At 45.7% G+C, this 26,161-nt stretch overlaps 1 protein-coding gene across 3 annotated transcripts in view; it reads right to left on the bottom strand.

Annotated features, from left to right (window-relative positions):
- Positions 1-26,161, bottom strand: part of cacna1ia (calcium voltage-gated channel subunit alpha1 Ia) — a 447,558-nt gene that overhangs the window by 142,911 nt on the left and 278,486 nt on the right. For all 3 annotated transcript variants that reach the window (XM_072588890.1, XM_072588891.1, XM_072588893.1), the window contains 2 exons: positions 24,534-24,631; positions 4,363-4,522 (listed from right to left, as the gene is read on the bottom strand). In XM_072588890.1, coding sequence (XP_072444991.1) covers positions 4,363-4,522; positions 24,534-24,631 — 258 coding nt within the window. The remainder of the gene's footprint in view (positions 1-4,362; positions 4,523-24,533; positions 24,632-26,161) is intronic.

The raw sequence follows: 26,161 nt of genomic DNA, 5'->3' as shown, positions 1-26,161 counted from the left end.
CAGTGCGGCACTCCCTCAGCACTGACCCTCTGACAGTGCGGCACTCCCTCAGTACAGACTGTCCGAAGGTGCGGCACACTCTCAGCACTGACCCTCCAACAGTGCAACAATCCCTCAGTACTGACCATCCAACACTCCCTCAGTACTGACCGTCCAACACTCCCTCAGTACTGACCGTCCAACACTCCCTCAGTACTGACCATCCAACACTCCCTCAGTACTGACCCTCCAACACTCCCTCAGTACTGACCCTCCAACACTCCCTCAGTACTGACCGTCCAACACTCCCTCAGTACTGACCGTCCAACACTCCCTCAGTACTGACCGTCCAATACTCCCTCAGTACTGACCATCCAACACTCCCTCAGTACTGACCCTCCAACACTCCCTCAGTACTGACCGTCCAACACTCCCTCAGTACTGACCGTCCAACACTCCCTCAGTACTGACCGTCCAACACTCCCTCAGTACTGACCATCCAACACTCCCTCAGTACTGACCCTCCAACACTCCCTCAGTACTGACCGTCCAACACTCCCTCAGTACTGACCGTCCAACACTCCCTCAGTACTGACCGTCCAATACTCCCTCAGTACTGACCATCCAACACTCCCTCAGTACTGACCCTCCAACACTCCCTCAGTACTGACCGTCCAACACTCCCTCAGTACTAACTGTGCAACACTCCCTCAGTACTGACCGTCCAATACTCCCTCAGTACTGACCATCCAACACTCCCTCAGTACTGACCGTCCAATACTCCCTCAGTACTGACCATCCAACACTCCCTCAGTACTGACCCTCCAACACTCCCTCAGTACTGACCGGCCAACACTCCCTCAGTACTAACTGTGCAACACTCCCTCAGTACTGACCGTCCAACACTCCCACAGTACTGACCCTCCAACACTCCCTCAGTACTGACTGTGCAACACTCCCTCAGTACTGACTGTGCAACACTCACCCAGTACTGACCGTCCAACACTCACCCAGTACTGACCGGCCAACACTCCCTCAGTACTGACCCTCCAACACTCCCTCAGTACTGACCGGCCAACACTCCCTCAGTACTAACTGTGCAACACTCCCTCAGTACTGACCGTCCAACACTCCCTCAGTACTGACCCTCCAACACTCCCTCAGTACTGACTGTGCAACACTCCCTCAGTACTGACTGTGCAACACTCACCCAGTACTGACCGTCCAACACTCCCTCAGTACTGACCCTCCAACATTCCCTCAGTACTGACCGGCCAACACTCCCTCAGTACTGACCATCCAACACTCCCTCAGTACTGACCATCCAACACTCCCTCAGTACTGACCGGCCAACACTCCCTCAGTACTGACCATCCAACACTCCCTCAGTACTGACCATCCAACACTCCTACAGTACTGACCGTCCAATACTCCCTCAGTACTGACCATCCAACACTCCCTCAGTACTGCAGTGTCAGTGTCAGCCTGGGTCATGAGGTCTCTAGAATGAGACTCAAACCACAAAAGTCTCGTCTGGACGTGAGGGCACTAGCCACTGAACCATTTGTCTCCTTCTCCCACCTGCTGAAGAAGTCGAGAGGACCAAGAACCAGAGGAATATCGATTGTACATTTTCCTGGGTTTCTATCATTTAGTTCCACACCTGAGAGTGAGACTCCATCCTTTGAATTATTTGCAGGTAGAATAATAGTCTAAGCAGCTGGCAATGTTCCAACAGTGAGCCAGTGAGTACATGAAGCCCCTTAGCATGCCCTGGCAAGATGAATAAATTACAATTGCAAATGACACAGCATTTGTGCAGTTCAGGCGTTGGGGTTAGCGGAATGCCAGTTCCCTAGCTCTGACTGACGGGGAAGCTGTTAAATTCCATCAGACTCAGTGTCAGCAGCAGGAATCTCAGAGCCAGGAAGGTGAGCTGCAATGCTGGGATCCTGCTGAATGCGCTCTCTTTCAACACTGACACATGAGCAAGAACTTACTGCTCCGATCTCACCAAGGAAAAAACCAAGGAAGATCAACCCTGACAATCAGTCGCCTGATTATGTCCCTCTCAGTTCTGTTAACATGAACTGAACTGCCACTTCAGACATACTACACGTTGAACGTTATTAAACACAGCTCGAGGATTTGTTTTGTTAACTTGTTTCATCTGCAGTTACTCTGCAGGACCATGGACAGAGCTCTCCACGCTGGCTGTATAGCTGGCAGTGACTGCAGTACTCAGCAATACTCACACAGGCTAGAGAGATAACACAAGTCCAAGGTCCTGTACTCCCAACAGGAATCTGGGCAGCCCCAGACTGTGAGAGCTGAAAGTGAATCAGGGCAGAGACAGACAGAAAGACAGAGACATAGAGAGAGAGAGAGAGAGAGAGACAGAGAAGAGAGAAAAACAGAGACAGGGAGAGATATAGAGAGGCACACACAGAGACACAGACAGAGGGTGAGGCAGAGAGAAGAGAGAGAAAAACAGAGACAGGGAGAGAGATACAGAAACACAGACAGAGAGGAACACACAAAAACACAGAGAGAGGGAGAGAGATAGAGACAGAGAAAAGAGAGAGAAACACAGATACGGGGAAATATACGGAGACACAGACAGAGAAATTCACAGAGAGAGAGAAAGAAAGAGTCACACAGAGAGGCAGTCACACAAAGACACAGACACAGTGAGAGAAAAACAGGAGAGAGACAGAGAAACAGAGAGGAAGAGAGAGAGAGACAGACAGACAGAATAAAGTGAGACAGAGGGAGAAAGACAGAGAGAAAGACAGAGTAACAGAAAGCATAGGCAGACAGAATAGTGAAGGAGTTACAGGAGGACAGGCAGAAAATGGTTGGCGAGTTATAGACAGTGGCTCAATGGTTAGCACTGCTGTCTCACAGTGGTAGAGACCCAGGTTTGATTCCAGCCTTGGATGACTGTCTGTGTGGATTTTGCACATTCTCTCTGCATTGGTTTCCTCCAGGTGCTCTGGTTTCCTCCCACATTCCAAAGATATGCAGGTCAGGTGGATTGGCCAGGGACATATAGGTTACAGGGGTGGTGGGTCTGGGTGGGATGCTCTTTGGAAGGTCAGTGTGGACAGCCTTGATCCTTTTGGGACTCTATGGAAAACAGAATAAAAGCGAAATACTGCAGATGCTAAAGATCTGAACAAACAGAAAATGCTGGAGAAACTAGAGCAGTACCTGCAGAGAGAAACGGTTACTGCTTTGAATCTGGTGTGACTGCTTCAGAACAATAAAAAAACGATAGAGAGAGAGAGAGAGACAGAGAGAGAGAAAGTGAGAGAAAACAGAACATTCTGGAGAAATTCAACAATTGTGACAGCATCTGAAGAAGGTTCACTGTAATCCTTTAATCTGCTTTCTCTCTCCACAGATGCTTCTGACCTGCTGAGGTTCTCCAGCAATTTCTATCTTGCTTTGGATTTTCACTATCTGCAGTTCTTTGTTTCATGTTAGAGAGAGAATGAGAGGAACAGAGGGAGACAGACACACAGACAGATATAAAGTCACAGACACACAGACAGATATAAAGTTACAGAGCATAGGCAATTAAGCGGACAAACTGAAGGAATTGCAGAAGTAGAGCAGAAAATAGATGGAGACTTAGAAACAGAAGTAACAAATGCAGAGATTGGCAGAGACACAGGAGAGAAAGGTACATACAGGGAAAATAAAGAGAGACAGAGGCAAACAGGCAGATAGAAAGACAGAGAGAGAAAGACAAACAGGCGAAGACAAACTAAGACAGAGGCAGACAGACAGAGAGAGAGAGAGAGATGGAGAAACACCAGCAAAAACAAAGAGAGACAAAGAGGCAGAAAGGGATAGAGTCAGGCAAATGGTTAATGCATGCATAACAGAGAGAGAGGGAGAGACAGACAGATGGAGAGAGTGGGACAGAGAGAGGGAGAGAGAGACAGATGGAGAGAGTGGGACAGAGAGAGGGAGAGACAGACAGATGGAGAGAGTGAGACAGAGAGGGAGAGAGAGACAGATGGAGAGAGTGGGACAGAGAGAGGGAGAGACAGACAGATGGAGAGAGTGAGACAGAGAGATAGACAGACTGGAGAGAGTAGGACAGAGAGAGGGAGAGACAGACAGACAGATGGACAGACTGGCACAGAGAGAGGGAGAGACAGACAGATGGAGAGAGTGGGACAGAGAGATGGAGGTAAAGAGAGTGCCGATGTTGATTCGTGTGTGGCTGTGAAAGGATTGCGTGATTCTGACTTGACACCGATTCCCGTTACTAATTCCACCTCTTGGTGCTGGCGCAGTCTCCAGTGGGCACTCCAGTACAACCTACACGTAGGGTACGCAACCTTGCAGCTAAATCCTCCAAACACTCACAACGTCAGGTTCTCTTCCAGGAAGCAGCGGTTCCTCAGGAGACCGGCCCACAGCTGCACACCGATGATTCCAAATATAAAAAATACAAAGAAGCAAAGCAGCAGGACATTGCCAAGCATCGGGAGAGTGTCCAGTAACAGATTGACCAGGATCCTCATACCTACACAAAGCAAAGGAACACACACTGAGGGAATCAATAAACAGCATTCAGACTCACAAACAGAAGGAGTTTAGAAATCTCTCTGCCCACCTCCCTCACAATTCCACTGGCCCCTTCACTACCCTTCCCTTCATTTTATCAAATTTGTGCTCCCTCACTCGGCCTTCACATACTGATGCACAAAGACTCCATTCTTGTGTAAACACAGAAGTTGTGTCCAATCTGAACCCTGTCCTCTCACACACATGCACAGAAACACACATACACAGATGTACACACACAAATACACACAGACATGCACACACACAGATACATACACACACACAGACAGAAGTACACACACACACAAACACAGACACACACAGATATATGCACACACACAGAGACAGATGTACACACACACACACACACACACACACACACACACACACACACACACACACACACACACACACACACACACACACACACACACACACACACACACCTCTTTCCCAGGATCTCCTCACTCCCTAAATATCAACCCGATCACACTCCCCTTGGCCAGCCAGGACATTCTCATTCTCTCCCCTCTGCTCACCCTCTTCTCTTTCAATCCTTGGCCTCTTGTCATTGTGTGACACCGATCAGTGCAGCTCCTGTACTATATCCCCCCCCCCGTTCACTCTCACACTGAGATCGATATCTGGGCATTCAGCTGGATATGGAGGGACAGGTGAGGTGGGGGTGCTTGTGATATTCTGAAAACACTATTTTCAAAAGTAAATGGGGTTTGGACAGAATTGAATGTCAACTAATTAGAAGGTAATGGTTTGTTTCATGTGAAAACAGGTAAAATAACTGCACTCGAGATTAGTACGAACACTGCACTCAAATGCTTTAGATTGCACTCGTAATGTGAAGCAGCTCTACAGTTCCCTTAATGAAGATATAATCCATTTAAGGTCTCCCGGCACTTCATCCTGTACCAAGTACTACTTTGTTGGTGGTTTATTTTGATTAGTTTAACAAGATATATTGAACACTTGCAGCTATTGGCCCAATGGAACAGCAGGTTAGAGTACCAAGGCCATGTTTAGAATGAGAGCAAAGCCTGATGTCTCCCCATCGCCCTCTTCACATTTCCATACCACACTCCTCTGAGTTGTTGCCAACTTACACAGACACACTTCAGCCTTTCATTCTTCCACACACTCTATCCCCATCCAATCCCTTACCCTCACACACTGACACACACTCTATCCCCATCCAATCCCTTACCCTCACACACTGACACACAGTCTATCCCCATCCAATCCCTTACCCTTACACACTGACACACAGTCTATCCCCATCCAATCCCTTACCCTCACACACTGACACACAGTCTATCCCCATCCAATCCCTTACCCTCACACACTGACACACACTCTATCCCCATCCAATCCCTTACCCACACACACTGACACACACTCTATCCCCATCCAATCCCTTACCCACACACACTGACACACACTCTATCCTTTCATACACAAACTGTGTACACACATAAATATGAAATATACCCTCTCTGAAGACCCCCAAACTCACACACATATAAAGTAACATACACTGTCTCACACACAGACACAGTCACACACGAACTCTGTCTCACACACAGTCTTACACATACACACAGTCACATATACTGTTTCTCACACACAGATGCAGAGTCATACACACTGTCTCACACACACACAGATTCACACACACTGTGACACTCATAGCATCTGTTCCTCATTCACTTTCTGTTTTCAAACACACACACACACACTCCCCTATTGAACACCCTACCATGGGATTACAATTCTGAGGAAGAGTCATAACATACTTGATTCTGTCTCTCTGTCTCCCCTCCACCTCACACCAGACCCCACCACCCCACCCCCCCCACCCCCCCCCCCCCCCCCGCGCCCCCCCTCCCCGACCAACAGATGTCAGACTTACTGAGTTTCTCTCGCACTTTCTGTTTTTATCCCTACCATGGTGGTCCTAACATTAAAAATTATCTGGGAGGAAGATTAAGTAATTCTCGAGCTCGAACAGTAACTTCACACCTCAATAGTTTGTCCAATTATTCTGCTTGGTTGACCTGTCCATAAACTGTTTACTTTGCACTTTGAAGTTACATCTGACTCATTGCCTTGTCTTTCTGATGCCTTTTCACAACCTGATGGAGATGGCCTTTGAATACTATTTAGCACTTGACGCCTCTTTCCTGTAATTTGAATCTATTTCCAGGCTATTAAACCCATTCTCGAGGGATGAAGGACTTTAGTTCTGTGGAGAGACTGGCGAAACAGATTGTTCTCCCCAGAGCAGGGAAGGTTAATGGGTGATGCAGTCAAAATGTTCAAAGTTATGATGAGTTTTTGATGGATTTCCACTGACATGAAGATCATTAAGCAGAGGACAAAGATTTAAGATGATAGGTAAATGCTAGGGCCTACAGGGTACTGCCTGAAAGGATGATATGGAATCAGATCTGATAATAACTTGCAAACAGAGCTCACTGAATGCTTTTAAAAGGAATGATTGGAACTTGCAATATTATTGCAATTAATCCAGAGACCCAGGTGAACCAGGTTTGAATCCTACCATAGCAGGTAGTGGAATTTGACTTCAGTTACAAAAGAAGCTGCAATTTAGATTCTAATGATGATCATGAAACTGTTGTTGGAAAAACCCACCTGGTTCACAAATGTCCTTCAGGGAAGGAATCTGCTATCCTTACCGAGTCTGGCCTACATGTGACTCCAGACCCACATATCAATGTGGTACCAACACTGGGTGACTCTTATTCTCACATTTCTTGCAAATGTTCCGCACTTTTAGCCTTCAATTCTAAATCTGTAATAGATACTAATAATGTTCTCTCAAATCTACTTGCAGGTCTGAAGATTATATGAATACCCAGCTCTGAGTATAACACACAAACCAACAGATTCAAGAACAGCTTCTTTCCCATTGGTATTAAACTGATGAATGGACTTCTCTAACTTCAACCTAATGCTAATCTTGCTCCCTGTGCACCTTCTCTGCATCTGTAACTTGGTATTCCTCGCTGTGTTCTATCACCCTATGATCGTTATATGTTACGAACTGCCTGTAATGCATTCAAAACAAACCTTTTCACTGTACTTTAGTACATGTGACAATAATAAATCAAATCAAATCATATATCAATGTAGCTGACTCTTAACTGCCATCTGGGTAATAAATGCTGGTCTAGCCAGTAAAGCCCTCATCTCATGAATGAAGCTTTTTGTAAAAATATGTTGCAGGTTAATTAAACTGAAATTGATAATTCTTGTTGGGTAAAGGGACCAAGGGTTATGGAGTTCGGATATATGATGTTCTGGCCCAAGCTGAGTGGGGAAAACAAAACTGTACTTGTCACTTTCAACACATTGGCTTCCCAAAGTCCCTAGAATGAGACCCTTGCCTTTCAGTTTCATCTGACTACATGGAGTGGAGTCTAAAACTGGAGTGATGATCTTCTGCCTATCAGAGATGTTGGAGTTGTCAGTGACAAATCATTTCACATTGTAGACTAAGCCCAATGGTTTGAAAACTCCCTGCCATGTGGAAGGGCCCATGCTGTTCCATCAGATTGGAATGTGTGCATAGTGGCTCTTTCTCACTACCTTCCATCAACCAGACTTTGCAGCCTCCTAATTCCAGAAATAAAGGAGCCCCTGTTGTATTGCCATATTGAATTATGGGCTTAACTTACAGGACGCTGCATCTCAAAATGCCCCTGACAGAGCTGAAGGAGTCATGCTGCTCCTCCATATTGGTTTCATAACACGTGCACATTGCAGATAGTAAGGAAGGGGCATGACTTCAACATGTATTTGTTGATATAATGTGGTAGTGACAAACTCTTTCTTGGATTTACAATGTAATGATCCAAACATTCTATGTGATCCTTTAAAAAGTGATAATACATCAGATTTTATTTGAAAATTGATTCTTAGGTGTTGACTGAGTAATGCTAAAGCAGCTGACAGTCTGTCTGAGAATCTGAAACAGGCACCAAAGGTAGCACACAGAAATTCACCCCAACTGGGACTGTATAGCTGTTCTTTATGAACCTCTTCCCACTCTCTTCATCTCACCGTCATCCCTCTATCCACCTACTTGTTTCTTCCTCCTGTGTTTATCCCGATTCTCCTTGTTTACAACACCCACTCCCTGTGATAGCAGATTTCACACAGGGTCATAGTCAGAGTTATCCAGCATGGAAACAAACCCTTGTGTCCAACCAGTCCACGCTGACCAAGTTCCCAAACTAAGCTAGTCCCACCTGCTTGCTCCTGGCTCATATCCCTCCAAACCTTTCCTATTCAAATATTTATCCACATGTCTTTTAAACACTGTAATTGTATCCACATCTTCTGGAAGTTCATTCCACACAAGAACGACCCTCTGTGTAAAATATATGCCCCTTGTGTCTTTTTTAAAATCTCTCTCCTGTCATCTCACCACTCTCTGGATAAAGTGAGCTCTCCTGAATTCCCTATTCAGTTTATGAGAGGCCATCTTCCATTCATGGCCTTAAGCTTTCAGTGAACCCTCTTTGAGCTCTGTGATTTGATAGATTTCTGACAGGCTCACATCTCTCCCCGGGTCTTTTCTAAATAAAGAGACTAAACTTCCTCCCAATTCATATTCGGAGTCTCCTTGTACGTGCATTCTGACAGCTTCCAGACCTGGGATCCAGGTCATTCAACTGCTTACTCTCAAACCAGCTGGATCCCACTTTGTAACTTTGGACAGAGGTGAACATCTGTCTGCGTTTTCATCCATTTTCACCTTTTTTTGTAGCTGACATTTGCACCTATTTTACATCCCTATCAATCCTTTATCACCATTATAGCTGCCTATGCCTTTTCTTCTGGGCTCCCTTGCCATCTGCTCCCCTCACTCCACTTCCTCCTCTGTTATGAGTGTAAAAAATATCATTTTCCAGCTTCTTTTACCTCTGAAGAAGAGTCATGCCAGACTCAAAATGTTAACTCCATTTTTCTCTTTGTACAGATGCTGCCAGACCTGCTGAGTTTCTCCACTACTCTCTGTGTTTTATTCAGTGTTTACCATAAACTGGGCCAAATCAGGAACATGTTATAAATATGGCTCGCATTTTCTTGAGTTTGGACAATTAAGGCACTCCCTGATCGATGTATATTTAGGGATTCAACAGAGGAACTATTTTCTCTAGAAATCAAGAACCAAAGGGTATAACCATATTATCAGAGACTTGTTGATCAGAATTTTTTTTCATCAAAGAATTTTCAATTCTTTTTTCCAAAACTTTGTGAATGTTCTGGTTTAATGGAGGCCTCCAGGATAGAGAACATTTGTTGGGTGAGGATGATGGGGTAAAAGCTGACTAATATCTATCAGTTGTGAAACATTGGCACATATTAAGGAGTGGACACAAAATGAAGGTAATAACCTGAGAGCTTTAATTACTGAAGTTTAGAAGAGTCAGAGGTGTGTTAAATGAATCATATAAGATCCTGAGGGGACTTGACAAGGGGAATGTGGGGAGATGTTTCCTCTTGTGGGAGAATCTAAGACAAGGGGTTTTGGTTAAAAATGAGGGGGGACTCATTTAAAACAGAGATCGGGAAACATATTTTTCTCAGAGAGGGTTGTGAGTCTTTGGAATCCCTTCCACGAAAGGCAGTCTATGCAGTCTAAATATTTTGAAGGCAGAGGGAGATAGACTCTTGCTGACCAAGGGATGTAAGATTATCAGGGGATTTGAAGGAATGTAGAGATGAGGTTCAAATCAGATCAGCCGTGATCTTATTCAATGAGAGAAGAGGTTCAAAGGGCCGAGTGGCCTACCGTTGTTCCCTGTTTATGTAGATCATGAGCTTTAACCCACTCACAATGGAGTTTGCACTCGAATGGGAAACTAGCATCCTGATGTGGGAAAACCTCCATAATGTCAATTGAGTTAGTTCAGGATCTTGGACAGCAAATACCACACCACAACAAGATTGGACTCTGCACTGATGTTTTTATACGTGTCCCCACTGACTATATTGTATTAATTTCATCCTTTAGCCTGCTAAGGTTTATAAGGTTAACTCATTGACATGTTTAACATTTAGTTGGTCGGGTTTGTGGATATTGTGCAGTGAACTAAAGGTATAGTCGCCATAGTCTTACCACACCATAGAGTGCTCTCATTAGAGAGAGTGAAACAATTAACGAAGGGGAAAGGTTGAGAAGGAGTGTCCTTCATTGCAACCTCAGCTAGTGTGGGAATTGAACCCATGCTGTTTGTATTTCTCTGCATTGCAAACCAGCCATCCAGCCAACTGACCCAGAGCCCAGTGAGAGTCTCAAATAAATCCATGAGGAGAGCTCAGGAGAGACCTTCTGAATGAGAGCATGGAACACGTTATCACTATGAGCAGCTGAGGTGAACAGCGTTGATACACATACAGGGAGCTAGATGGACACATGGGTGAAAAAGAGTTAAAAGGAAAGGGGACAGAAGGTGCTGGAGAAACTCAGCAGTTCTGGCAGCATCTGTGGAGAGTGAAACAGAGTTAATATTTTGAGTCCAGTATGACTCTTCATCTGAACTGTGTTGCTCTCTCCACAACATCAGGGACCCAGGTTCGATCCCACCCTCGGGTGACTGTCTGTCTGTGTGGAGTTTGCACATTCTCCCCATGTCTTCATCGGTTTCCTCTCACAATCCAAAGATGTGCAGGTTAGGGTGGATAGGCCGTGCTAAATTGCGCAAAGTGACCAGGGATGTGCAGACTAGGTGCATTAGTCAGGGGTAAATGCAGAGTAATAAGGTAGGGGAATGGGTCTGGGGGGATACTCTTTGGAGAGTTGGTGTGGACTTGTTGGGCCACAATGTAGTGATTCTATGGTTCTATGTTGCCTGACATCCTGGAGTCTTCTCTGTTTTTATCTCGGGTGCCCAGCACCTGCAGTATTTTGTTTTAAATATGAAGGGTTAGAACAACATGCTGATTGGTTGGGATGGTAATCACATGCGGTAGTTGGGATGAAGGGCCTATTCCTGTGTGTAGACTCAGTGTAACTACGTGCGATAGATAGTGACACAGGTCAGTTATTGATGCTATCTGCTCTGGAGAATGTCAAACATTCAGAACTCTTCACAAATTATCAAGCTCTCTTAATTATTATTTTAAATATTAATTTAATGTAAAGCAGAAGACTGCAGATCCTGGAAATCTGAAACAAATACTGAGCAGGCCCAGCAGCTTTGGAGAAGAGAGAGAAACAGAGTTAATCACTGAATTGTTACAGTGCAGAATGAGGCTATTTGGCCGATTGAGACTGTACTGGCTCTATTACCAAGTGTAAATCTCCTGCCTTTTCCCCATATCCCTGCACACCACTTCTATCCAAATAATGTTTCAGACTGGGGAGATGGGCCTGTGTTTGTAAGGTAATGATAGAATTTCCCAGAGGAATGCTCCTTTATTGAGGGAGAGAGAGATGACTGATGGTGGTTTGAACCTGAGGGTCACCATGCCTCAGGTGTTGAGAAGGCAGAGTGTTCATGATCTCTTCAGCCTGTGTAGGAATTGAACCCTTAATGTTAGCATCAACTCTGCATTCCAAACTGCCAGCCAGTGTTTGTACAGGACAGCCAGAACGTGACTCTCTCCTGCACACAGGTCTCTCAACATCTCCAATCAGGTTCATCCAGCATTACCCCAGATTTCTACTCCTGTTCTCTCGTCTGCATAATTATCACAAACTGCCTGGGACAGGGAAATCTGGGATGGAGTATTTTTCAGTGAGGAAAGGAGGCTGAATAAGCTCGGGTTGACTTCTCTGGAGCAGAGAAGGTTTTGGAAGTGGGGATAGACCTGAGAGAGGGATGTAAAATTATGAGGGGCAAGGACAGGGTGAATCGAAACCAGCTGTTCCCCTTTAATCGAAGGGGCAATAACAAGGGCAGACAGGTGGACCACAGCAGTTCAAGGAGGCAGCTCACCAACACCTTCTCAAGGGGCAACTAGGGACGGGTAATGGGACACCCACATCCCTCAAATGAATTAAAAAGAGGGCATAATTTTGAAGTGAAAGCCAGAAGGTTGAGGGGGAATTTGAGGAAAACATTTCTCACCCAGAGGGTGGTGGGGTTCGGGAATGCACGGCCTGGGAGGGGAGTTGAGGTGGGAAACCTCACAACCTTTAAAGAGGTGGACACATGCAGGGTCTTAACATTCAAGGTCAGTAATATAGACTTGATGGGCCAAAGGGCCTTTTCTGTACTGTATGATTCTAAGACTTTGTTGGCCTGGAGAAAAACAATAGAAAGCAAAGTCATCTCTCTCACCACTCTGCCTTTCATTCTCTCTCTCTCCCCCTTCATTCAGTTAGGCGGGTCACAACTGAAGTGAAGTTGGTCAGTTACAGTCTGATTCCAAACAGAAGACTGGAAGGAGCAATTCCTCCAAACGTGATGCTGATCTGACACAAGAAACATAGATGTTCAATCAGAGGCCATCAGTCATCTCTGCAACCCAGCAGCGTGCAGACGATGAAAGAGCTGTGCTGGTATAGGTTAACACAACCCTGAAGGCACCACCTTCAGGGTCCAACATCAGGCTTGCTCATTTCACCTGCCAAATCCAAACACAGAGGTATGTGATGTGTTACACAGCTAGACAACTTCGTTCAGTGCAAACAAACAAACAAAGCAACAAATACTTTGCTCTTAAATAACACGAACCTGTACAGTACTTATTCATGTCGAGTCACACATCTCAGTGACAGCACTTTCCAGCAATCACCTATTCTGAAAGCCAGTCATTGCTGTTACGATAGTAAAGGAGGCAGCCCATCAAGGTCCCACAGCTGACAGTGGGACAGGGACTGTACCGACTTGTAAAGAGTGATGTGGACCGAATTGGATAGCTGTTTCAAAGAGCAGTGGGCTGAATGGCCTCCATCTGAACAGTTTGATCCTATCCATGGTGTTAAACATTCCATTAAAAATCCTATAATTTTTGAGCAGTATTAAATTTCTTCTTAACCCTCATGCATAATTCCAAGCAAAACAATCCTCGCTTCTCCAGTATCTCCATGTTAACTGAAGGCCTGATGGTTTAATAGTTAGCACTGCTGTCTCGCAGCGTCAGGGGCCTGGGTTCGACTCCACCCTCAGGCAACTGTCGATGTGGAGTTTGCATATTCTCTGCATGGATTTCCTTTGGGTGCTCCTGTTTCCTCCCACAGTCCAAAGATGTGCAGGGTAGGGGTGGATTGGCCATGGGAAGTTGCCCAGTAGTGGCCCAGGATGTGCAGGCTGGGTGGGTTAGCCATGGGAAATGCAGGGTTATAGGGGCGGGGAGGATGCTCTTCGGGGGGTTGGTATTGGCCAAATGGCCTGCTTCCACACTGTAGGGATTCTATGATCCCTGATAAACATTCTTGTGAACCTTCCCTGTAGGTCTCCCTCCTTAAGATAGGGTCTGCAGTCTTGCAGAGGAGGTTCACTCGGCTGATATTGGAGATGACAAGGACTGCCCCATGGGGAGAGCTTTGGCTGGGCTCGTATTCACTGGAGTTGAGAAAAATGAGAGTGGATTTGATTGAAACTTCTAAAATTCCAGTCGGTCTGGGCAGACTGGATGTAGGGAGAATGTTTTCCCTGGTTGTGTAGAGTCTAGAACAAAAGGTCACATTCTCAGTTATAGAATCACTACAGTGTGGAAGCAGGCCATTCAGCCCACCCAGACCCACTCTTCTACCCTTTCTGTATCACCTTGCATGCCCACAACTAACTCACCTAGCCTCCGCATCCTTGTACACCAAAGGCAATTTCCCATGACCAATCCACCCTAACCTGCACATCTTTGGACTGTGGGAGGAAACTGGAGGAAACCCATGCAGACATGGGGAAAATGTGCAAACTCCACACAGACAGTCGCCCAAGGATGGAATCGAACTTTGGTCTCTGGCGCTGTGAGGCAGCAGTGTTAACCACTGAGCCACCATGCTGCCAATTTAGCACTGAGATGAGGAAACATTTCATAGCATAGTTAATTTGTGGAATTCCCTACCACTGTGGAGGCTAGGTCACTGAGTGTACTCAAGGAGGAGATTGATACATTATCAGATATTCAAGGCATCGAGGGACACAGAGAGAAAGCAGGAAAATGGTGTTGAGGTTGAGCGATGATCACATTAGCAGACTCAAAGGGCTGAATGGCCTATCCCTGCTCCTAGTTTCTACATGCCCTGTCCAAGGCTGGGACCTCTTGCTCGAAGTACATGTCCTACTAAAACCAACACAGTCAGTTGTGAAGTGAGGGACATTGCAGAGATCTCGGTCTTTGTATAGCGAGGTCAGAAAGCAAATCTACCTCAACACTCCCCTACAAGATGAATCCAGCACTCCATCAGATTACTGCCCCAATCCTGCATCTACACTATTAACACAAGTCTGAAGTGGCCAAAAAAAACATTTTTCTGCTCCCAGACTGTGTTGTTGTTGCTGGAAGGAGTGTTTGAGATGAAGTGGATCGTGATGGAGTCCTGACAGAATAAATCAGTCACTTTACTTTGTAGTGGCTATTCCCACAGTCTGAAAGTGCTTTTGATCATGAAGCCAGTTTAAAGTGGAGAACCAAACACTAGTAATCTGTCTTGCGTGTGACATGCTCTGGGAGTGATTAAACAGGAGAAAGTGAGGACTGCAGATGCTGGAGATCAGAGCTGAACAATGTGTTGCTGGAAGGGCTGATGCCCGAAACGTCGATTCTCCTGCTCCTTGGATGCTGCCTGACCTGCTGCGCTTTTCCAGCAACACATTTTCAGTAGTGATTAAACATGCTTGAAAACTTAATGTTAAGCAAAATTCATACCCACCTCTGGCAAATGCCCCTGAAATTTGTCATGTTTAACTCCTCTGAAATGGTTTATGTACAGACAGGGCCAGCTGTGTGGGAGGCTGCCCCTAGTCAAGGCTCTGCCATCATCTTCTCTCAGCACAAGAAACCCCAACACCTGCCTACACCATAAGATAAGGGCAGGTAAGAGTAAAAGCAGGCCATTCAGCCCATTGAGTCTGCTTCACCATCCAATGAGATCTGATAAACCTCAACTCCCACTTTCCTGCCTTTACCCCCTTAACCCTTATTTCACTAATAATTAAAATTCTGTCTAACTCAGCCTTGAATATACCCCATCCCCAACAGCTCTCTGGGGTAAAGAACTCCTCGGATTCACTGCCTTATGAGAGAAGAAATTCCTCTTTAGCTCTGTCTTAAACAGACAGCCCTTTACCCTGAGATGGTGCCCCTCTGGACCTAGACTCTCCCATAAGGAGAAACACCCTCTCAATATCTACCCCGTCAAACCCCTCAGAAATCTGATGTTTCAATAAGGTTGCTGAGACTCCAACGAGAATAGACCCAACCTCCTCAATCTCTTCACATGAGAAAACCGGCTGAGTGATTCTTCTGTGGGCTATTCCAATGCACAAATTCCATTCCTTCATCAAGTGGACCTAAACTGTCCACGGTATTCCTGCTGTGGTCTGACTGGTGTCTTGTATAACTTCAGTAAAGCCTCTCTGCCCTGTATACTCCATTCCCCTTGAAATTAAGGCCATTTGCCTTCCCTGAACATGGGCTGCGAGCTTTATGAGATTCATGTTTGTCTACGTTGGTGGGTACAAACCACTTTCTGGTTTAACTCAAAGAGTCTCCTGTAATTAGTAAGATACAGTTTACTGCATGTTGGCGATTTGCTCCAGGTTACATTGACAGATAGACATTGTCATAGAGACTTGGAGAAGGACTTGAAAGATTTACAAGGATGTTGCCAGGGTTGGAAGGTTTGAGCTACAGGGAGAGGTTGGACAGGCTGGGGCTGTTTTCCCTGGAGCGTCGGAGTCTGAGGGATAACCTTATAGAGGTTTACAAAATTATGAGGGGCATGGATAGGATAAATAGAAAAAGTCTTTCCCTGGGGTGGGGATGTCCAGAGCTAGAGGGCATAGGTTTAGGGTGAGAGGGGAAAGATTTAAAAGGGACCTAAGGGGCAACTTTTTCACACAGAGGGTGGTGCGTGTATGGAATGAGCTGCCAGAGGAAGTGGTGGAGGCTGGTACAATTATAACATTTAAAAGGCACCTGGATGGGGATATGAATAGAGGGGATATGTGCCAACTGCTGGCAAATGGGACTAGATTAGGTTAGGATATCTGATCGACATGAACGAGTTGAATTGAAAAGTCTGTTCCCATACTCTACATCTCTATGACTCTATGACCTGCTGTTGGGTTTCACTACTTCACAACCTCCAGTTTTTCAGACGTCATCATGTCATGATAATGGTGGTACCTCCAGAGAATACAATCCCTATAGTCTGGAAAAAGGCCATTCAGCCCAACAGGTCCACACCGACTCTCTGAAGGTCATCCCACCCGGATTCACCTCCTTACCCTAACTCTGCAATCCTGCATTTCCCATGGCCAATCCACCCTAACCTGCACATCTTTGGACTGTGGGAGGAGACCGGAGCAAACCCACACGGACACAGGGAGAATGTGCAAACTCCATACAGACTGTCACCCAAGGCTGGAATCAGACCCGAGTCCCTGGTGCTTTGAGATATCAGTGCCACCTATGGCACTCCTTGGTACTAACCCTTGCAGGCAGAGATACAACAGAGGTGATCTCCTTTAAACAAATGAGCAACCATTCCCACGCAGCTGGACCCTGTAGCTAACAAAATCAGAAATCCAGTTAGTATATCTGACAGGTCTTGCTTCCACTGGTGCTGCACTCCCTCAATACTCCCAGAACAGATGATTGTCAGCTTGGGACTCTCTGCTTTCAGGGTGTGAATCTTCTGGTGACAGATTGAATTGAGTTGAATTAGCTTAATTGTCACATATACACAAATGAGTGCAGTGCCACTTACAGCGGCATCTTAGGTACGAAGGTACCTCGACAGAGTTTGTCCAGTGACAAAATCATAGAAAATAAAGAAATAAAAAGTCGAGCATTGCAGAAATAAAAGGTTCAGAACAAGAGACTTCCAACCCAGACTGCACCGGTACCTAGGAGAAAGTGAGGACTGCAGATGCTGGAGACCAGAGTTGAAAAATGTGGTGCTGGAAAAACACAGCAGGTCAGGCAGCATCCGAGGAGCAGGAGAATTGACATTTCAGGCATAAGCCCTTCTTCAGGAATGAGGCTGGTGTGCCAAGCGGCTGAGATAAAAGGTAGGGGGGAGGGAATTTGGGGGAGGGGCGCTGGAATACGATAGGTGGAAGGAGGTGAGGGTGAGGGTGATAGACCGGAGAGGGGGTGGGGGCGGAGAGATGGGGAAGAAGATTGCAGGTCAAGAGGGCGGTGCTGAATCCGGGAGTTGGGACTGAGATAAGGTGGGGGGAGGGGAAATGAGGAAGCTGGAGAAATACCTCCTCCGATGCTGCCTGGCCTGCTGCGTTTTTCCAGCACCACATTCTGCACCGGTACCTAGCCTCTGGTTCACACCGGGCCTTGGCTCTAGTCCGCACCAGGACTTGACTCCAGTCCACATGGGCCTTGACTCCAGTCCACACCGGGACTTGACTCCAGTCCGCACCGGGACTTGGCTCCAGTCCGCACCGGGACTTGACTCCAATTTGCGCTGGGACGTGGCTCAAGTCCACAACCGGGATTTGCCTCCAGTCCGTGCCAGGCTTCACCTTAGATTTTCATGAGACCGGGATATCACGTTGTCCTAAAGTTCAGCCGCTGAGCATTTCCAAGTTGGAGAGCGTTAGAGTTTTTTGTGTACCATGGAATTGGGGGATGTGAGGATAAGGTAGCGAGTGGATTGGGTCAGCCATTACCTTACTGAATGGCAGAGGGGGCTCAAAAGGCTGAATGGCCCTTAGTCCCAAAATCTTGGACGTGGAGTTTGAACACACAACATCCTGCGTCAGAGCAAAGATTGGCAGCCACTGAGCCATTGTGGACAAGTTCATCATGAACATGAAAGTGTGAGCCCTTTAACATAGTGAACAGACAAATGTCATGCCATATGTTGACAGCTAGTCCTTAGTCTAATTTCACTTAGTGGTCAGTTACCGATAGTCCCCTTATCCATAACATGTCTGTTCATTTGATAGCTATCAGTGGAAATTCCAACAGAATTGTCCAATCGCTCAGAGAGCACACCATCATTAAGCCTGACATTATCACTTGGGGTTGCACAGAGAAACTTCTAATCCTGATTAATAACTGTACACACACAGGGCACTCTGTCTCTGCGGACTGGCTGTGCTCCAGATCACTCCGTGTAAATTACGATCCAATTTAATGAGAACCCCAGTGGATGTTCCATTTCTGCTCCAGTGTAAAAGGCAGCTTTGTGCCTCTTGGTTAGGTGCTGTGTTCAGATCCCACTCCAAGAGTCTTAAGCATAAATCTAGCCAGACCTCTCCTAATGCTGTGCTGAGGCAGTATCCTGCTCCAAGACCCTGTAAAGTATCCAAGGTTGCCCTTGACTAATTGTACCTGTACCCCTGAGCAAAAGCAATCCCCGTCGACTTGACTGAGGCTTGTTGACAACAGGAGAAACGTCCTGGCATTGTGTTGGCACAGCAAGACAGAAGGGTGATAAGCCTGGGTCTCTGACTGGAGGGGCAGAGAGGAATAAGGTAAAACAGGTGTGCTGTGAGTATTGGAGGTGTAGGCTGAGAGTGAGTGAGCACTGTAACAGTGAGTGAAGGAGCTGGATGGACAGCCTGGTCCAGTCCATGTGCCCCTATGTGCACAGTGTCCTTCCTGCAGTGTTACAATGAGAGTAATCAGGGCAGTCTGAGATGCAGCATTGAAGGGGAGAAATCTCCTTGAAGTGGATCAGAAATGTACTGTGAGGGTCCTCTGAGACTGGCACATGTTGAATGCCAATGTCTGTGAACCGTACCCAGAGATATCGATGCCTGGTGTCCAATGTGAATGTTCTTTGGAGCTTACAGTGAGCTGGATTTGCCAGGTTCCCGTCCTGGTTTCCATGACAAGATTTCTTAATGTTGACCTTTTTTAGTTCATCAGGTAAAACAGGAATCTGAATATTAATAAGGTGAGTTGGGCCATTAACGAGGTGTTTAAACAAGAAACCATCCCTCTTAATTGGCAACATGCCTCCTGAGAAACTTGTTAACCTACTTATCGAAAGCAAAGGAGCTGATCCTGATGTTGAGATGGCCCTATCCGAACTTCTTAAACTTCCTTCTGTCACTAATCTCACTCCATCCCATCTCAATCAGATGATTCCACCCCATGGCTCCAGAAATACTGCCAAGTTAATCATTAAACTCCTTCATACACACAAACCTAAAATACTCAGGCCACTTGTTCAAAATCCAGATTCTAAAATAAATGGTATTAGTACTGTCTATGCACAAAGGGAGCAAAGCCCTTGTACTAACTCTCATTGTGTCTCAGGTCGAATTCCTTGTTGCTCCGAACTCTAAGTGCCACACTGTCCAACTAACTTCCACTTGTCAAATGAACGAGTTAAAATGCTGATTAGAGACCAAGCCCGTGATGAAATTAGATCTTATTTTAATTGAACAACAGTCACTGTGTCAAAATCAATTTTATGGAGAAGGTTTTTATCTTGCCTTTCCAAACAAAACCAATTCAGGGTGAACATGTTTTTACATGGTGAATAGCTTTTGATGGATTTCAAATGTATTTCATTTGAAATCCTTCTCTTAATTACCACTTCAAAAGAAAATTAGCGAACTGTTTGCCCCATCTCTAAATATTAAATGAAACATATATCTATACAAGTATAAAAATAGCGCTCCTAATACAAATCTTGTCTTGTCTATATGCAAATTGCAGCATTGCAGTTCAAATAAAGCACGAAGAAAAATGAATTATTTACAATATAAAGACTAACTCACCACCAACAGAAAATAACATAATTATAGAAGTCAGGATACTTGCTATCTCTGCTTAACTTTAGCAATCGCACTTTAAGAAGAACCAAAGGAAAGCCAAGAATTTCATCCTGATCCCGACAAAAGAGTTACAATCTTCTCCACAGTCAACAATCTTTACGCAGAGAGTTGTGAATGCATGGAATGTGTTGCCAGCGGTGGTGGTGGAAGCAGAGTCATTAGGGACACTTAAGCGACGACTGGACATGTACATGGATAGCAGTGAGTTGAGGGGTGCGTAGGTTAAGTTATTGTATTTTACATTAGGATTAAACCTTGGCACAACATCATAGGCCAAAGGGCCTGTTCTGTGTTGTACTTTTCTATGTTCTATGTTCTAACCTACCTGAACAGAGAAGCAATTGAGCTCTGACTGACCTGCACACAAGCACGACCCTGAAGAGAAGTCTCCTCCCACAGTCCAAACAATGTGTAGACCAGCTGGATCGGCCATGGGAAATGCAGGGTTACTGGGATGGGGTGGGTCTGGGTGGGATGCTCTTCGGAGGGGTGGCATGGACTCAATGGGCCGAATGGCCTGCTTCCACTGGTCTGTAGGAAACTAAAGCTCTATGAAACTTGGCCTTTGCAACATAATGTTATGTTTCCAATATACAATTGATACAATGTTCTCCTGAAAGGACAAATTGACCAGGCCAGTCAGAGAGAGAGAGAGAGAGAAGTCCCACAATCTCTGCTTTCGTCCTTCATGGTTTCATCTGTTGATTACAGGCGACAGAGAAATTTATTTTTAATTCATTCATGGAATATGGGCGTCAGAGGCTGGGCCAGAATTTATTGCCCATCCCTAGTTACCATAGCGCAGTTAAGAGATAACTTCACTGCAGTGGGTCTGAAGTTACATGTAGGCCAGACTGGGTAAAGATGGCAGATTTCCTTCCCTAAAGAATATGAGTGAACCAGATAGGACTTTCCCCAAACAATCAGCAACAGGGTCATCATTAGACTCTTAATTCCAGTTGAGAGTATGTTACTGGAAAAGCACAGCAGGTCAGGAGCATCCGAGGACCAGTCCATATCTACTGTATTGGGATTTGAACCCAGCTCCTCAGAACACTACCTGGGCCTCTGGATCAACCGTGTAGTGATAATAGCTTTAGGCAGAAGCTAATGACACAAAACTAGCTGAAGGTGAATGTTGTGACCAACCCACAGAAACCCAAACATATCAACAAAAAGCAGGAATTATCAGCAGTGCTTCGCCAAGAGGCTCACTGAAGATGTTATCTAGCAGGTGACGAAATGTCTGGAAATGAACCTTCCAGCTCAGCGAGCAAACCTACATATTCAAAGCCCATCCCCCTATACAATCCCATCATCATCCACGTGCTTATCCAAGGATTGTTTAAATCTCTCTGATGTGGCTGTGTTCACTTTGTTGGCAGGTATGGCATTCCATGCCCTTACCACTCTCTGAGTGAAGAACCTGCCTCTGACATCTGTCCTAAATCTATCACCCCTCAATTTGTAGCTATGCCCCCTTATATAAGTTGATGTCACCATCCTGGGAAAAAGTCTTTCACGTCTGCCCTATCTAATTCTCTGATCATCTTGTACGTCTTTTATCAAATCCCCCCCTTCTTCTTTCGAATGAGAATAGACCCAAGTCTCTCAGCCTTTCCTCACAAGACCTTCTCCCCAGACCAGGCAACATCCTGGTAAACCTCCTCTGCACCTTTTTCCAATGCTTCCACATCCTTCCTGTAATGGGGCAACCAAAACTGTACACAATATTCCAAGTGTGGCAGCACTAGCGATTTGTATCATTGCAGCATGACATTATGGCTCCGAACTCAATCCCTCTACCAATAAAACCTAACACACTGCCTTCTTAACAGCACTATCAACCTGGGTGGCAACTTTCAGGGATCTATGTACATGGACTCCAAGATTCCCCTGCACATCCACACTACCAAGAATCTTTCCATTGACCCAGTACTCTGCCTTCCTGTTATTCTTCCCAAAGTGCATCACCTCACATTTAGCTGCATTGAACTCCATTTGCCACCTCTCAGCCCAATTCTGCAGTTTATCCAAATCCCCCTGCAACCTGTAACATTCTTCCAAACTGTACACTACTCCACCGACTTTAGTGTCATCTGCAAACTTACTAAATCAATGATATGATTGGGTTAGGGTTCAGGTTTGGGTTAGGGTTCGGGTGATGGTTAGGGTTAGGGTTAGGGTTCAGGTTTGGGTTAGGGGTAGGGTTAGGGCTCAGGAGATGGTTAGGGTTAGGGTTCAGGTTTGGGTTAGGGTTAGGGTTAAGGCTCAGGTTATGATTAGGGGATGAGGTTAGGGTTACAGTATGGGTGAGGGTTAGGCTTCAGAAGGGTGTGGAAGCTCAACCAGTCAGTATGCTGAAGACTGAAGCAGCTACGTACTTCAATATTAAAAATATCAACAGTCAGGGGTTAGAGCAGGAAAATGGTGTTTCGGTAGAAGATTAACCAATATCTCACTGAATGTCAGAGTGGTCTCGAAGGGTTCCTATTCTTTCTGCTTTCATGAGGAATGCACTTAGAACAAATTGTGATTGGGTTATAGACTTCACTAAAGATGTCATTGACTGAACAAATAAATGGTTTTATTATCATATATATTTTACAGAGAAAAGCTTCCACTGTCCCCCTGATTCCATTGCCATTTTGAATAGGTTAAGGAAAATGAATAGATTGGTGAATGGAAATGTAAATGGAGAACGATATACTAGGGAATCCTTCTTTAGCCAAAATCAGAGCAACCCCACTCCAACTACCCCCATTCCCCGACAATACCACAATGAGGGCTTGCCCTTCACAGATACAGCTACCTTTCCACCGTTTGTTAGATAATGTTGGCCGAGCATTTGATGAAATTCCCAAGAGTACTCCACCTCTGCCTTTCACAAACTCTACCCAGAGGCCTACTTTGTAAATGACCACCCATGAAGCCCAGTCAACTGGAGAGAGCCAATCAGAGCAGGAGGCTGCCCCTGACACTAGGAATCCGGGTCTTTTTTGGGTCAATTGCTTCTTCTGTCCAGTCAAGTTAAATGCCGCCAATCACATTTGTGAGATCAGAAATAATACGTGTGTGTTTTGTTTTGCTGCTCAAGTCAACCTGAAACAATGAACCCTTGGGCTGTTGTGCCAAGCAGTCTCCTGGAAGATATGTGCGTGCATGCATGATGTTTGAATGCCTTCTCTCTTCTTACAGAACACAGTACCTACTGCAACAACAATAACCTGCATTTATATCGTACCTTTAACATAGTAATGCAACTCAAGAGTGCCATTATCAGACAAGGTTTGGCCAAGAGGGGTGACGAGAACAGACAGGCTGAGGGAGAGAATTGCAGGACGTCGGACCCAGGCAGATCAATAAAATCAGGGATTGCCAAAAAACAAGAATTCAGAGGCTGAGGGCATCACTGGCTAGGCCGGGCTTTATTTCCCATCCCTAATTACCCAGAGGGCAGCTAAGATCCAACCCCATTGCTGTGGGTCTGGAGTCACTTGTTGGTCAGACCAGGTAAGGAAGTTAAACTCTTAATTCCAGACTTTTAAAAAGTTCAATTCAAATTGCACTATTTGCCATGGGATTTGTACCCAGGTCCCCAGAACATTATCTGGGTCTCTGGACTGACAGACCAGCGATAATACCACTAGGGCCCCGAGACAAGAATGGGAAAAGCACAAAAATTACAAATTGCAGGGTGGGAGAACATGATAGGAAGAGAGAGGATCGATTTATCTTTAAAAACCAAGGCACTGGGGCTGTGTAGATCGGGGAGTGATGAGGGAGTGGGAATGGGATGGAGGATTTGAACAGTAAAGTTGTAGATATGCTGAGATTTGAGCCAGTTGGTAGGTGAGTAGAGGTTTGGCCGGGGGTGTAGTGGAATGGTTGCTGCTGGAGGTAACTTCGAAACGAAACAAAGGAAGTTTTCAACAGCGAATGGGCTGAGGCCAGGTTAGAGGCAGGGTGACACTGCAGAGTCAGAAATCAGGCACTTACTCGGAACCCGGTTGATTGCTTTCAGTGGTCGCAGGACACGCACGGTCCGGATTGCAGACAGGCTGACATTCTGCAGGTCCAGCGAGTACTCCACTATCCTGTGAGAGACAAGACAAGGCACAACATGAGGGAACACAAAGTGGAGAGGTTCTTTGACGGCCAAGAGCTTTTGCATTTGTGTCGCACCTCTCACAACCACGAGACTTTCCCCAAGCACTTTGCAACCCCACCCTGATACTGCAGACACGGTCACTGACGCAGGATGCACTTTTTCTACACAGCAGGATCCCACAAACAGTAATGCAATAAAGGGGTAAAAACTGAAAGTGCTGGAGAATCTCAGCAGCTTGGGCAGTGTCTGCGGAGAGAGAGACAGAGACAACGTTAATGTGGTCCTGTTTGACTTTTCTTCAGAGACCCTCCTTCGAAAAGTAATTAGACTTGGAATGTTCATCCCACTCCTCTTTCTCCAGATGCTGGCAGACCTGTTGAGTTTCTCCAGGATTACTTGTGTTTATTTTCGATCTCCAGCAGACACAGTATTTTGCTTTTTAATTTAATGCAATGAAGAGTTTGCAGTGCGCTGCCTAAAATTGTTTAAACAATAACATTGTACCATTTTACCCTTTACACATCCCGCCCTGAGCTCAATTTCTCGCAGGTACTGGGTGTGATTGCATTTCAAATCTGTCTCTGTACCAGAATGCAACAGCATCGAGAAAACTAGCCCATTTAGACCTCTACAACTCCTTCTCAAGTCAAAAACACTCCAAATTGTCCCCTGAACTCCATGCTTCAACCAGCATCTACAGTAACACGCCCTAAATCTGAGCTGAGGTTTCCAAAACTCTGGGCCATAACCTCTCCCTTTAAATGGATTCACAAGCTCTCAAATGTAAACAACAATGTGGCCCCTTTAACTCCTTGCTGGATATAGTGAGCCAGGTCAAACTGCCTAATCTTTGAAGCATTTGTGTCTTTTTGACAAACCCTGGGGAAAGAGCAGTGTTTTTATCCAAACAGCCTCTCCCTGGTCTCTCACCTGCAGTCCACCTCCTTCCCTCACTGCTCTGGGATAGCAGCAATATCCGTGTGTCAAAACAGGGTCACAGTGGGAAACAGTTTGGCTATTGTGCTCTTTCCTGATGAAGGGCTTATGCCCGAAATGTCGACTCTCCTGCTCCTCGGATGCTGCCAGACCTGCTGTGCTTTACCAGCGCCACACTCTCGACTCTAACTCCTACAAGTCAGCTTCCACCCACCACCGCCCTGCCCCACACCAAAAAAAAATGTAAACCCCACCTGAAGCTGCCTCCAGTTTCCAATGCAGTAATATTATAAAAAGGCTACGAATAGGCCATTCGGCCCTTCAAACCTGCTCCACCATTCAATACGATCATGGCTGATTCTCTACGCTACATTCCCTCCATAACTCTGATGCCTTTAAAATATAAAAAATGAATCAATCTCATTCTTGAAGGTAATCAGTAACCTGACTTCCACAGCCTTTTTCAATAGAGAATTCCACAGGTTCACTCCACCGTGAGTGAAGAAATCTTCCTCATTTCACTCCCTAACCAAGGAAGATGTCCTGTTGGTATCTAGTCTGTCCAACCCTGTTGATACAA

Source organism: Chiloscyllium punctatum, chromosome 18 (assembly GCF_047496795.1).
Source record: "Chiloscyllium punctatum isolate Juve2018m chromosome 18, sChiPun1.3, whole genome shotgun sequence".
Classification (NCBI taxonomy): Eukaryota; Metazoa; Chordata; class Chondrichthyes; order Orectolobiformes; family Hemiscylliidae; genus Chiloscyllium; species Chiloscyllium punctatum.
This window is presented reverse-complemented; position numbering and strand designations above follow the sequence as displayed.